The sequence below is a fragment of the Propithecus coquereli genome, unplaced genomic scaffold, assembly GCF_000956105.1.
Source record: "Propithecus coquereli isolate 6110/MARCELLA unplaced genomic scaffold, Pcoq_1.0 Scaffold16, whole genome shotgun sequence".
NCBI classification, from domain to species: domain Eukaryota; kingdom Metazoa; phylum Chordata; class Mammalia; order Primates; family Indriidae; genus Propithecus; species Propithecus coquereli.
In genome coordinates, this window is record NW_012140524.1 from 3857174 (window position 1) to 3872236 (window position 15063).

The following is a 15063-nucleotide window of genomic DNA, read 5'->3' on the forward strand; positions in this document are numbered from 1 at the left end:
GTGTGTGTGTGTGTGTGTGTGTGTGTGTGTGTGTGTGTGTGTGTGTATGTGTGTATGTGTGTACTTTCTTGTCATTTCTGGATTCCTAGGAATTTCCTTATTTTGCCTCTAGTTCAGGTATGCATTAAGATTATTTTATAAAAACATATTTTATCTAACATGTTTAGGTATTTTATATCAGAAGGCATTTTTCTGATCCTCTATTCCAAGAGTTGGCAAACTTCCACAAAGATCCCGATAGTAAATATTCTCAGCTTTGTGGGTCATGTGATTTCTGTCACATTTACCCAACTAATTCACATTTATCTTTCCTATCTTCATCAACATCACTTGAGTACTATTTTATTTATCATTATTTAAGTGGTAGGAAATCAACTAGCAGTCAGAAAACAAAAAAGACCTTCCATTGGAGTCCCACACTCCAACTCCCTCCCATATTTGAATAAAAATTTAATGCTAATATTTGCCGAGTTTTTACTGTGGTTCAGGCACTGTCCTAAGTTCCTTTCCGGTGTTAACTCATTTATATCGCACAACAGTACAAAAGACAAAGACTATCATTATCTCCATTTGGAAACTGAGGCTCCATTATGTAAACCACACCACTGAGGACACCAACTCAGGTCTGTCAGACTCCAGAAACCATGATCTACTCAGATGTTTGCTTCCTAACATCCACTCTTCTGTCTCTTGATAAGTTGCTAGTTATCACACAGGTGTCTCCCTTCTCTAGCAGTCACTGTGCCTCATGAGCAGATGATCTCGTCCCAGCTCCAGGGAAAGGCTTATTGATCCCATGTGCTCTAACCCTCTGGACAATGACTGACTTAGGTCTGAGATTTCTGAACAAATCAGTACATGGTATATCTCAGGGCCACAGAGGTTGGTCAGAAATGAACATGTAACCTCAACCAGGCTGAGGAGATGTGAGGGTTTCTAGAAAAGAAGTTTCATCAGTCTTGGGAGAGAGCCTCAGAGCCAGCCTCTCTTTATCCAAAGATTGCCATATATGGGTGTGAAGCCCAAAGCTATAGCAACCACCTTATTCATAATGGGGATAAAGCCAGGACAAAACGGCAGAGTTGACAAACACACAGACCAAGGCAGCTAGAGCTCTAGTTGAGTCATAGCAGTGCACCACTCCAGGGCTGGATTTTTTCCACTGTATACTCAACACATCATCTTTGTGTTTTTTTAAGCCAATTTCAATTGGCTTTTCTTTCAACTGAAAGTAACGCAATACAATTACTTGAAGTCTTCCTGGATTTGGCCTCAGCATACCTTTCTAGTTCTTATTCACACTTGTCTGGGGCCAAATAAATCACCCAGAGTTTCCCAAACACACCCCACCATTCATGCATTTGCAAGTACTGTTCTTTCTGCTTGGAATGCCCTTTGCTCTCCTCTTCCTGGAGAACTCACGTTGCATTGCAATCCTGCATTTCACATGTCTGTCTCTACCACTTTATGTGGCCATGTCATTTTTGTCTTCAGATCCTTTGTGCCTCACATGCACTTAACACATATTAAGAACTTCAAGAAGTGTCTGTAGAATTAATAAAAATGATGGGCAGTATGGAAATCAATCACAATAGTCTTTCTCTACAAGATACTTAACCATTTAGATCAATGCTGCCTAATAAAACTTCTACGAGAATAGAAATGTTCTATAACTGTCCAATAAACTAGCCACATATGGCCATTGAGCACTTGGAATATGGCTAGTATGACCGAGGAAATGAATTTTAAATTTCACTTAATTATAATTTATTTAAATTTAAACAGCCACATACGGCAAGTGGCTACTACACTGAATAGCACAGATCTAGACAACAAATAAAAAATTTCAAAAGGTGGAAATGGGTCATCTAAAGGATTTTACATACTAAACTAAGTGAAAGTATCTGAAGATGGTGTTATTTTGACTCTAAATTAATATAATCCAGAGGTGTCTTCCACTTTTTAAAAGTGGTCCATCATCATAATTTAAAATAATATAAACTTAGCTTACTTTATTATGAATTTTCAGTTTCAAAGCAAATAAGAGCAATAATATCTTGTATCTCATAAGTACCCTTGTTGGGTAGCTAATTTCTTGCACAGAGCTTTATCCACAGCCAATCAGTAATAGCACCCTTATATTCTGAAGCATACATAATTTGTGTAGTAGAAACTTTTCGGTCTTGGGACATCCAGAAATGAAATACAGCAGATTTTTTTTTTCCATGGAAAAATCTCTTCACAGGTATCATATTCCACATAGTGCTAAGAAAGTAGGCATTTGCATAAGCAATGGCTTGTTTTTCAATAGTCAGCTAGTAGAATCTGTTCTTGTTACCCACAAAATGTCCACATAGAAATGGTGGTTTACACAGGTAAGTTTTTCAGCTATATTATGCACATCAGATTCCTTTCCTCTTACAATTCTTTAAGGGAAAAGTTTATGGAGAAAAAAACATCTACACAAATAAACTCAAATTAGCATAGATTAATAAAAAGTGAGGCCATAGGGGATAGTGGTGAAGGCCATACCTTATGATGTCAGACCTGGATTTGAATCCTGAAAGTTTTGAGTGGGGGGAGAGAGAGAAAGGAGGGAGAGGCAGAGACTCCCTGGGTGAGCAGGATATTATTGCTGTACTTTGCAGATAAAGAAACCAAGGTTTAGCAAGGTGTCTATCTTGTCTACTCTCACACAGCTCATAATTGGTAGTGCTGAGATTCAAACTCAGGTCAGGCTGTTAACTACCATCTGGTAACAACAGATAGTTCCTTGCCGATATTCATGCTGCTGGTCTTGAGATGACACTGGGAGAACCACTGTTTATAAAAGTTAACAGCTGACTATAAATAGCCCAATCGGGGAAACAGGTATGGGAATTTGCAAGGTGGTTTCACAGATACTTTATATATAGTATAATCAAGATTTCTGGAACAAAAGCAATGTTGCTGTGCAATCAAAAACACTCCATTGAAAGGAGCAGCAGGTAAAGGCTGGGTGGACCACAAGACTCTCCGCCACAATATTTAACTAGAAATCCACAGCTGGCAACAAGGCCACTGGACTAGAGAGGAATGTCTGCCATGTGATGAAAACAAAGGCCATTAGGGACGGAGAGCTGAGCACAGCTGTCTGAGGAGGGATCTGCGAGTTTACTCCAGGTTTTGGTTTTATGTCATATTAGCCTCTCAGTCTCATTCTTAAGAACCTCAGTTACCACGAAGGCAGTGGGACAGTAGTCAGACTGGGGATTTGAAGTCCGACTGTCCCATTGACTAGGAGGGGGCCCTTGGTAAGTGAACACTTCAGGTCTCAGTTTGCCCATCTATACAGTGAGGGTATTAATGGTTCTCACTTCACAGGATTGTTGCAAAGATATATGGGGTAAGTTGCGAAAAATGCTTTGAATAGTGTCTGCTCATGCTGATATCCAGTAAGTATTAGCTATGATTGTTATTTGTCCCACTGCTGAGTCAGGCCATGACATGTAGGGGAGGCTTTTCCAATTTGCATCATGGTTGGTACCAAAATCTTATCCTGGTGCCAGCAGATAAATCATCAGTGTTTCTAGGCAGTCTATGATGTGCCGTGCTATCAGATACACTATTAGACATTAGTGTTTCTACACACTGGCAAGGAGATTTTGTAAAAAAAAAAAAAAAAGAAAGAAAAATCTTAAAATTTTCCTTTTGCCAACCCTTTGTGACCCTGTGACATTCCAAAGGGCACTGTGAACAAGACACATACATTTTCTCATTTAATTCTTATGGGAAGCAGTTGTTTTCTCTAGTCTAAACACTGGAATTTCTGAAGTTTTAGAGGTAAAGTGTCAACAGATGGATAAGCCTGAATTTGGACCCAGATGTATTCAAGACCAAAGCCTATACTGCCTTTAAATTTATAAATTAAAACATGAAAAGATATACATAATGTCTTTTTTTTGAGAGGAGAGAGGGTTTGATATCCAAATGCTCATTCACAGATATAATAATTCATTTCCAATGTTTTTATCATAGAAGAATTTATGGGATAATAGAAGTATCAAGTTTCCATAAATAAAATATACAACAGCTAAACCTTATAGAGTTTAGACAACTGAAAATATTACTGCATGGCTACTTAGTAATCATATCTGTTCCATACACAATAGAAGAAAATACAATAGAAGAATATCCAAAAATTTGAATAAACACCTTATTTTTAAAAACCACCTAAATTTAGAAGAAAATTAGTGAAAAGTTCAGATGAACTCGTGGCAGATTTCAAGCCTGGAGCATCCACTCCAGGAGTTTTATCATTTTGATGCTTACTTAGTGTTCCAGAACATAGATGATCTCCTTACCTGCCCTAGTCTGAGTCCAAGCACTCTTTCCCCTCTTTGGGGAAAATACTGTGGGTTTCCACGAACAGTTGGTTGCTATCTTGTTTTCTCTGCTCTCTTCTGCCTGCGCAGATAGTCTGGTCCCCACTTGTAATTTGGGGCTACAAGAGAACACTGTAGTGAGTCCTCTTGCCCTAAGGCATTGCCCACCGCACAAGCGTTTCCTATAAGGCATACCTTACTGTTCAGGATCTGGAAAACCCTCTGCTGGAGTGTCTGGCCAGCCTTGGGCCTCACAAGGATGTAAATGACTTTCAGGTCAGGGCTGGTGCGAAACAGCTTCTCCATCAGCACTTTGCCCATGAAGCCTGTGGCCCCCGTGATGAGAATGGACTTGCCACCATAGAAAGCTGCGATCGTGGACATGGTTCCTCCCTTTCTCTGATAGCTCTGGAAAGAGGTTCCTAAAAAGGAAGAGGAAATAACAAAAGATTACATTCTCAGAAGTTCTAAAAGGCAAAGTCACTGAAAATGTTTCTAGTGCTTCCAGGAGTTCTGAGTGCAGAAAAAGTAGGTCAGACAGAATGAGAGCATCATGGCTTTTAGGCAACACGATTCACTTCGATCAATATTTATCGAGCTTACTGTGCATGCTAGACTTTATGCCAGGAACAGGGGGCAAGAAATGAGTAAGACGTGCTTCCTGCTTTCAAGGAATTGCTTGTAGTCTAGTGGAGAAGACAGACGCGTAAAGAGATTGTTAAAGAGAATGGTAGGTGCTAAAATAAAGGGAGCACACAGGAGGGGCACATGGCAGGGTCTGGAAAGAAACTTCAGGAAAGCATCTGTAGGTGGTGACCCCTGAGTTGAAACTGGAAGGCAGAGAAGGGCTGAGGTCAGGGTGTGCAGGCCAAGGAAAGAGCAAGAGCAGAGGTGCAGTGGCATGGCGCAGCGTGCTGCAGCGGGGAGAAAAGGGACTCGGTGTTACGGAATGTCGGTGAGAAGGCCAGGGCCCAGAGCCTGTGAAACCAAGGCTTAGAACAGCTGCCACATTTTTTAAAATTATGATGTAATTAGTATTTCAGTTACAGGTTTGTTTAGAGAACATATTGGAGCAAATAACACGTTATTCTCTTCCTTGAGCTGAAAATGGGTTGAGTGCCAGCCTTTCCTTCATATGCTACTTATGGGGCTGAGACATTGCAAAAGACAAAGGCAAAGGAGGTCGAATAAGGGTGGCCACAAACCTCTGTAGGCTTTGGTGTGCCCTGAAATAGCACCGTAAGGCCCCTGTTTGCAGAAGCACAGGGAAGGAGTTAGCAATCTGGTAGGAGGCCAGATGTAGCACTTAGATTCTGTGATGCTCGAAAATAAAAAGCACTGCATGCTGTAGATACGCAACAGGAAGGGTTTTGTCTTTCAGTTCAGGTTGAGGACTGTTGACTGGAGGCAGCAGCAGAGAGCTTAGAAAAAACAGTGCTGGAGGTGTGGCAGCAGATCTTCCTTTTTGGCCACTAACTTAGTCAGTTGTAGAAAGGCTCCCATTGCCTGTGCAGACCTGGTTTGGGTGGATCCTACAGAACACAACTCCAGGGACTGCCCTGACATCAAGGCTTAGGAAGAAGAAAAAACAAATCAAAGAGTCAACACCCTGCTCTTCAACTCTGGTCCAGATGGCTCTGCTAGCAACTCCTTAAGAAACAATGACATTTCATAATCATAATTTGTATTTTGAGGATCTTCAGACCATGTTCTTTGGCAGAACTCTTTGCCGTTGGGGGATAATTTACTCAATGAATAATCGAGCACCTCCCATGCCGGATCCTATGCTGAGTCCTAAAGGCACACTGATGAATAAGGCAGACACTCTAGCACTGGAAACCAGCAATATAAAGGCAAATAAATATGAAAACAAGTTAACTACACACTGTAACTCATGCTATGAAGTAGACAAAACAGGGATTAGTGACATAAATCACCCCCAATCATCAATGGTATTCACTTTAGGAAATCCGAATTTTGACCCATATTAGCTATGTTCACTGAGTGACTAGTGAAATCCCTTTTTATTGAGGATTGATGTGAGAAATATTATTTTGAAGAGTATATTTGGATCTTGTGCAAATAGCAATTCATGATGTTTTTTGTCATGTTACATAATGTTACTCATATTATAATCCACCCAATGACTTTCTCAACAATTTAGCACTTGGAAAAAGTATTGAATATTCTTGCCTTGCCTGCCTTGAAGTTCAGAAAAGTCGTGTCCCCAAGTCTGGAAGGCAGGATAGCATCCTAGATTCACACACAAGTTCTAAGCAGACCATCGAAGTCAGACCCTACAGTTCTACTGCTCGCTAGCTGTGCGACCTCAGGCACATTATTAACCTCTCTATACTTCAGTTTCCTCACCAGTAAAATGGGGCAAATAAAAGAATCCACTTAAAGTGCTGTGGTAAGGATGAAATTAATTACTAGGTGTAAAACCCTTAGAAATATCAGTTGCTTATAGCATATACTCAACTTTTAGCTACTAGTATAGTCACTGGTTTTATATTTTCCCTCTTAATGATTTCTAGCTTTTCCTTTTGACATTTATTTTAAATGTCCTATCTTACACATTTTATATGCACTCTTTTATAAATAGGAGACAATTTATAACTCAATAAATCATAACAGCCAGGTAAAGTATGTTCACCAAATTTAACTATACTTCATGATGAATCTTGTCTTTTTCTTTACATATAAAAATGTTTAGGTATTGGGCATAAATGACCATGGTTGGCAAGAAAATATAGAAGGAAAACTGAGTTTGGATAGGGTGACTTACCAACTTCACTTACTCTGAAGATGTCGCTTGCTTGTCTTGTAATATCATAGACTCTAGCAGAGTCATATTTTCTAGACATGCAAACATACTGTTAAGATATTTTGGTCCCAGACAGTTTGGCAACATGTGATTTAAAATTTTGGAGAGAAGGTAAGACATATCTAATAAGCCTATTTCTTATGGACAAAGGAAGGCTCAATGTGTCCCAAAAGAATAGAATTTGCCTGTTCTGTCCAGAGTCCCAATACTTCCCAAACACAACAAAAATCACGGCAGAGTACGCTGAGCACTTCGACAGGAAACAAAACATAAACCAGTATCTTCTGGCCCTCGTTATCCAGTTATCACAGATAGGTGGCAGAGGAGCTGTGGCCATGATTCTAATCAATTCAAGTGATGCTGAAAATGTCAAAAAGAATTCCTCACCCTCAGATCAAAGCCGCATCAGAGATGTTTCTTCTACCTCTTGCTTCTATTGCTAAGATAGTACTACCGGCCCCAGTAACTCCTATATATAATTCGAGTAATTTGTATTTACTCAAATTTGTACAATTTTGTTAGGTCTGGGAATTTTTTTTAACCTTTAATATATAATTCATTAAAATAATAAAATTAATTATGCTAAAAAAAACTAAAATAATTTTGCATCAGTAACGGAGTATATGCAACTCTAGAAGGTCCTCCCTCTCCATTGGACAGCTGACTGGGGCATGGCTTGCCTTGCATATCTTCTCAGACTACCAATGCACAGAACAAAGTCTAATTTCCTATCCCTCATGCTCATAAGATAGTTTGTGAGAAGCACAGGTCATGCTGACAATCTCTGGAACATGAATCCTGCCAATGATCCTGTATAATGCAGAATATCTAATACTTGAATGAAAAAAAAGGGACCTATTGGAGTCAGTCTCTATATTTTTATTGAATGTTTATTATGTGCCAAACACTAACTAGCAATGAACAGGCCTTATATAGGTTAGATTCTTCATTTCTATTCTGGAGTATTTTTTCTCCTTAAGATCACCAGTTTTCCATGGTCATAGTAGAAGTAGGGTTTTTACTCTCCTTTGGTAGTAAAATGAGGCATTCTCATTCCTAGAGAACAGATGTTAAAATATTGAATAATTTTAGGTGTGTTACTTTATACATTTGCTGCAGGTTTCAGCATATGGAAACTTTAATTATTGATTAGGTGATTCTTCTGGAAAATAAAAAATTAGGATTCAAACACTTAAGGGAGACAAGTTTTTCCAAATGTCTTGGTAATTCTTTGGAGGGAAACATTTTTAAAAGCAAACAAAGTGCTTTGCCTCTCAGGAATCTTACTTTTGACAGGGGATTTTTGACCTTGGCATTATTGACATTTTGGGTCAGATAAAGCTTTGTTGTGAAGGCTGTCCAGTGCAATGTAGAATGTTTAGCAGCATCCCTGGCCTCTACCCACTAGATGGAAACAGCCAACTCCCCTGACCCCCATCCCACTAGCCAGGTGTGATAATCCAAAATGTCTCCAGCCTGAGCGTGAGCGAGACCCACCTCTACACAAAATAGAAAAATTCACCAGGCATGGTGGCAAGTGCCTGTAGTCCCAGCTATTTGGGAGGCTGAGGTGGGAGGACCGCTTGAGCCCAGGAGTTTGAGGTTGCAGTGAGCTATGATGAGGCCACTGTACTCCAGCCTAGGCAACAGAGTGAGACCCTGCCTCAAAAAAAAAAGTCTCCAGACTTTGCTAAACGTGCCCCAGGAAGAAAAATTGCCTCCCCCTTCAGAGTACCATTGTTCTAGAACTTCCTTTTCATCTTCATTTTATAATATTAGCACATCCTATTAAAAAGTCAAAATTTAATACTTAAAATTCTGCTTAAAAAGCTAAATACAAATATGATCCACTGCCAATCTCCATTTTATCTATATTAAATCATTGATAATTAATTACATTTACCCAAGCAAATCTTGTGTGGCACATCTTGATGTCTTATTTTTTAAGTATATATTGTTAAATTGCCTTTTAGAAATTATGAAAAGATATTATAGACATGAAGCAAAACTCTTTACCTTTAATCCTACCACACTATTATATAATTACTCTCATTCATTTCATTTTCATTAGTGGAGATGAAGGAAGATTTTTCCAGAGAAAGATTTCCCACTTTTTATTTCCACCAAATTTCTTTCAGTCTCTGTGCTATACATTAGCCTATACCCCCAGCTTTCACATAGTTTAAGCCTCTTAATTTCATTCAACCAAACCTATTATGGGCAAACTCAAGAAAGAAGGGTGATTGAGCTAGCATGCAATCACAGTGCAAAAAAGCCAGTTAGTATTGGTTGCTGTCTATGAATGATTCTAAGGATAATCAAGTCAATTTCATCTATGGGGAATTCTGTTGTCTTTTTTGAAGATTCAAAGAATGCTGTGTGTCGAGACATATTTCATGTAGACCAATAGAGTTTTGGTTGGCAACGGGCACAATAATATGCACTGGTCTATTGAAAAAAATCAGTGCTATCTTGTAAAACTCAGTAAATGAAAGTTGTTCTGCTTCATCAAAAGTAAACATTGAAATTATTTCAGTGTCTGTCAAATGAAGGAAAAGTATTTACAAAATAGTATTCAATGAAAAAAAAGGAGAACACAAACTTCTATAAACATGATGTCCATTTCAAATCCCTGTGATTCTATCAGTGGAAAAGATTAGAGGAAAATGAAATAAATGACAGTAATTATATAACAGTGTGGTAGGATTAAAGGTAAAGAGCTTTGTTTCATGTCTGTAATATTGTTTCATTATTTCTAAAAGGTAATTTAATAATATATACTTAAAAAATAAGTTCTTAGAAAGTAGTGATAGCCAGTATTTCATAATCTCTTCTTTTTTTGTGGGCACTAGAAGTATAAAGAAATTTGCAAAACAAACTTCCTTAGTTTAAGATATATTTAAATTATTTTTAAAAGTGTGGCCCAAATGACATTACACACTGTTATGGACTTAATTGTGTCCAAAATTCATATGTTGAAGCTCTAACCCACAATGTGATGGTATTTGGAGATAGGGACTTTGGGAGGTCGTTAAGGTTAAATGAGGTCATAAAGGTGGGGCCCTAATCCTATAGGACTTATGTCTTCATAAGAAGAAGAAAAGACACCAGAGAGCTCTCTATCTATGCAGGCACAGAGAAAAGGCCATGAGAGGACACAGGGAGAAAACAACACTCTGCAAGCCAGGAAGACCAGCCTCACCAGAAACCCATCTTACCACCACCTTGATCTTGAATTTATAGCCTCCAGAACTGTGAGAATATAAACGTCTGTTGTCTAAGCAACCCAGTCTGTGATATTTTGTTATGGTAGCCCAAGAAAACTAATACATACACAAATGCACATGATAAGAGACATGCACATTTTCTTGATTAGTGAGTAAAATAACTCTTGACAATAATTCATATCAACCTTTTAAATCTGGAGTAACCCTTTTTAATGAAGCAAATGTATGTCTCATTTTCCCATTTTTGTAGCATAAAAGTATAATATTGGTTCTTGGTTTTTACAAATTTGTGAAGATATGGACAGGTCTCTTATGACGAGCTACAGGGACCTCATTAATCCAAGACTTAAAATTTTTCATACCAGTCACATATCTGTTTGTCAAGCACTTATTGAAAAAAAAATCCTCATCAGAGATTTCTTTCTTTTTATTGCTTTAGTTTCCTGTGTATATCCCACATCATACAATTCAGCAATGAACTGTGGGCTTGTTATATACAATTTTTCTGAGAGAACTTTTAAGTTCTTGGTGGAAGAATATTAACCCCCAGGGGTAATGTAGGCAGCTGCTGGGAATAGGCCTCACTAACTGGATTAGCGGTCCTCCAAGTCAAGAAAAACCAATTTGGAAACAGTCCCAGCTGGGGAGAGGTAGATCAAGCTGGACTTAAGAACACCAAATTTAGCAATCACCTCAATACATTCTTCTTGGTTCGCTTCTGCTTAGCTCATTAGTCTTTTTAAAAAAAACAAGTCTAACAGAAATTAAAAATAAAAGGATATAAACTAAATCCACCATTTTAACAAAATTGATTAAACCACCTCTATTGAGTGTCTATTACATGTCACATACTATGTTAGGTGTGGATAGCAAAGCATTATAAAAATGCAAACTATTGTTAGTCGTGTTTATAAAAGGTAAGTAAACATCAGTTAGCATAAAATATCGAGGGAATAACAGTCAAATGTAAATTTTGATGCATTTTATTTCCTGTATTTATAAATTGAGTCACCTTGCAAATAAAAGACTGGTTGATCTACTAACCCAATAAGAACAGGAATTCGACCAAATGGATAGTAAGCCAACACATTTTTTATACTTTGCTTAGAATTAATGACTTAGTAAAAGAGATGACATAGATTGTCATTGTATTAGAGTTCTCCAGAGAAACAACCAACAGGATATTGTCTATCTCTGCATCTATCAATATCTATAGATAAAGATAAAGAGAATATCTAGATATCTATATCTATATACAGAGAGAGAGCATGTAAGAGAGGGTGACAGAGAAATATTTACTATAAGGAACTGGCTCACACAATTGTGGAGGCCTTGCAAGTTCAAAATTTGCAGGGTAGGCCAGTAAGCTGGAGATCCAGGGAAGAGTTACAGTTTGAATCCAAAGGATATCTGATGCACTAATTCCTTTTGGCTCTGAAGAGATGAGTCTTTGTTCCATACAGCCTTCAGTGGATTGGGTGAAGCCCACCAACACTACGAAGGGTAATCTGCTTTACTGAAAGACCGCCAATTAAAGTGTTCATCTCATCCAAAAAACACCTTCACAGCAATATCCAGAATAATGTTTGATCAAATATGTGGGCAGAGTGGCCCAATAAAAGTGAAACAAAGTAAACCATCCCAAGTCCACCTCTTATCAAATTGGCACCCATGTGCAGTTCCTTAAACCATACTTAACCTCCAGTTAGAAACAATAACAAGGTCATAATTCTACCTAATATAAAACTGCATACAAACAAAAATGCACTAACCCTTTCCCCAGAAGAGAATGCAAGGGCCTTGGTTGATGTTTACTCTTTTCCTTGATATCCTATAACTTAAATGCCATGATGAAAGCTTAACAATATTTAAACACTATGTTATAAAGTCAATATATTACATGATTAAGGGAATTAAGAGAGGGAAAAAAACAAAGATATTTGCTATACAAACACACACATTCATAAAAAAATAAGGAAGGAAGACTCATGACAATTACAGTCCTCGTTTCTGTAACTGGTCACATGGTCATAGCTGGTATGTATACCTACGTTCTTCCACTACCCATTCCATGTTGCTTTTGCCTTCAGCAAGCTCCTCAGCTGGCTGTGGTTCTTTACTTGGCAAAGTGACCCAAACTTTCATTCCTGAAGGATCTGGGCCGTAGTAACTTTGCCTGGGTTGGGGTGTTGCAGTTTTCCATTGATCTCAATCACAGGACATGGTGACACTAAGAGACACCCTGAGGGATCTCCTATATTCCAGACATACTCTTCTTTAGCTCCACTGTGGAGTAGCATTCCAATTTCCCCTTGGTAGTCTGGACCAACCACCCCAGCAAGCACAGAAACTCTCTTCCCTGCTCATTGATTCAGTCCTGAGGAGCTCAAAGTTGCCAATGGCAGTCTTAACTTTCAGGTCAATGGAATCACTGTTGCGTCTCTTCGTGGAAACATTCCTCCCTCTGGAACTAAGACCTCTAGGCCAGTAGGGCATGCTGTCATGGGGACAGGAAAAAGTTTTGCTAGTGGCTCACTAGGGGTCATAGTGAGTGGTGCCACTCCCATTTCCAGCTCTTGATCTTGAACCCCTGAATCCTGGCTATGGGAGAAACAGCACCATATATTAGACACTGATTCGGGGCATACACAGCCTTCTGGAGAACCTCACACCACCCTTGATGGTGGCACTAATCTCTGTAATTTCTCCAGGAATGTGGTAATTGCTTTTGGTTTTCTAGATAGAGGCAGTTCTAGTGGCTTCTTCTTGGCCTTTCCCACCTTAATAGCCCTCACTCCATAGGTCAGGAAACTAATGTAGGGATTCTGCCTGTTGCTGAGATTGTATATTCTAATTATGCATTCCGGAACTGGGGAAATGACCATGGGATGGATTTGAGGACCCACTGGGCCCACTGCGAGACAGACCTGAGCTAAACCTAAATCAACCACCTGACTTCCATAAGCTCCTACTCTGACTAGAGGGCCACAGTGACATTTAGGGTCTCTTGGAATTAGTGTCGTTCCAGAGCCAGTGTCTAGTTACCCCCCAAAATGTATGATTATTTCGTTTTCCCCACGTCACAGTCACCCAAGTAACAGGCTTTGGGTCATTTTCGGGAAGACAGAAAGAAAAATGAACAGTATAAATTTTTGGCAGTGTATCAGAGTCCTTTCTCAAGGGAACCTGGTGTCCTCTTCATTCAAAGGGTTCTAGGTCTGCAAACTGGCTCAAGTCTGGGAATATTTCTGTGACCGAGCCAAGTTTACAAAAAATTAATCTTATATTTTCTCCTAACACATGTACCATGTGTTGGGCTTCTGTCACATTTTTAATGAACAGAATTCTTGCTTGATGTCTTGGTAGCTAAATATAAAATAATTATTGACAGGAAGGAAGTTTTATTTATTTGCTTTGGAATTACTTCCTTTGTTTTTCAACTGAATTATTCATTAATGAGATAATTTCATCTTTAAATTCTTCTATTTCTAGACTGTTTGAGCTTAAATAAAAACTTAAAATATATGAAGTATAATACAGATACAGTGAGATTATTGGGCTAGGAATTAGAAAATCTGAAAACTAAATCTGATCTACAGCTAACTGATCATGTAACTGAATCTTGAATCTTGACAGCTCTGAGATTCAATTTTCTCTTCTGTTAAATAATATTCTACCTACTTTGCAGAGCTAGTTTAGTAATCAAATAAAGTAATGACCAGGAGAGATGATTGCTCTAACCAGAACAGAATGATGTCTCCTTGTTCAGGATGTTACATGTTAAGACTATTAATGCTACTTTGACTTTGAATCCACATACTTTGTGGTTATGTATTAATAAATATTGAGGATACATCTTGTTACCCTGACTAGCCAATTAAACACTTAAAACAGAGGCTTTATTTTATTCTGTGCAGTACTGTACAATGAAAAACAGCTCAATAAATATAGGTGAATCAATGAATGAATGAGTCAGGACTGAAGATACAAAAAGTCAGGGGATGGCTCACAAATGCTGATGGGCATTTGAGTCACTTGGAAAGCTTGTTAAAAACTGTTCTTTACTAGACCCCATTTTCAATTAGACCTCTTTCTAGCTTAGTGAAAGGATGAGGTAGGCCCCAGGTAAATGCATATTAATGAGCACGCCCATTGATTCAGATGTAAGTGGTAAGAGAAATGTTGGTGTAGGGTATTTGACTGAGTCTGTTCTAATCTCAGATCATATATTGTACCTTAGACTATATCCTTAATGTAAGCCTATGTTCTCCCTATGACTTGTTTGTGGCTTTTTTCCCCTTAAAAGTGGTACATAAACTAATCTGCTTACTTGAGAACTCACATTTCTAATGATAGTAAAACACGGATAATACAGGTGATAGCAGAGCTTGACTCCAGTTTGGCCAGAGCCTGAGCTCCAATGGTCTCCAACTGCGCTAAGGTATTTTTGATGGAGAGAACTTTCTACATATTTACTAGAACCATCAGAGCTCACAGGTGTCACCCATAACAATCCATGTATTGGAAGAGGTAGAATGGAGACACATCTTTTCAAATAAATAACTAAAACTTTACAAAAGTATTTTTTGCCTTTTGTTTCCTGCTTCCCAATGCTAAAAGTTGAAACAAATGGCTATTTAAAGGA

General features: G+C 38.5%; 1 protein-coding gene across 3 annotated transcripts in view; it reads right to left on the minus strand.

Annotated features, from left to right (window-relative positions):
- Positions 1–15063, minus strand: part of FAR2 (fatty acyl CoA reductase 2) — a 142962-nt gene that overhangs the window by 44134 nt on the left and 83765 nt on the right. For 2 of the 3 annotated variants that reach the window (XM_012641032.1, XM_012641033.1), the window contains exon 2: positions 4560–4786. The exons of the other annotated variant lie outside the window; for it this stretch is intronic. In XM_012641032.1, coding sequence (XP_012496486.1) covers positions 4560–4748 — 189 coding nt within the window. In that variant the 5' untranslated portion in view covers positions 4749–4786. The remainder of the gene's footprint in view (positions 1–4559; positions 4787–15063) is intronic. 3 annotated transcript variants of the gene reach the window in all.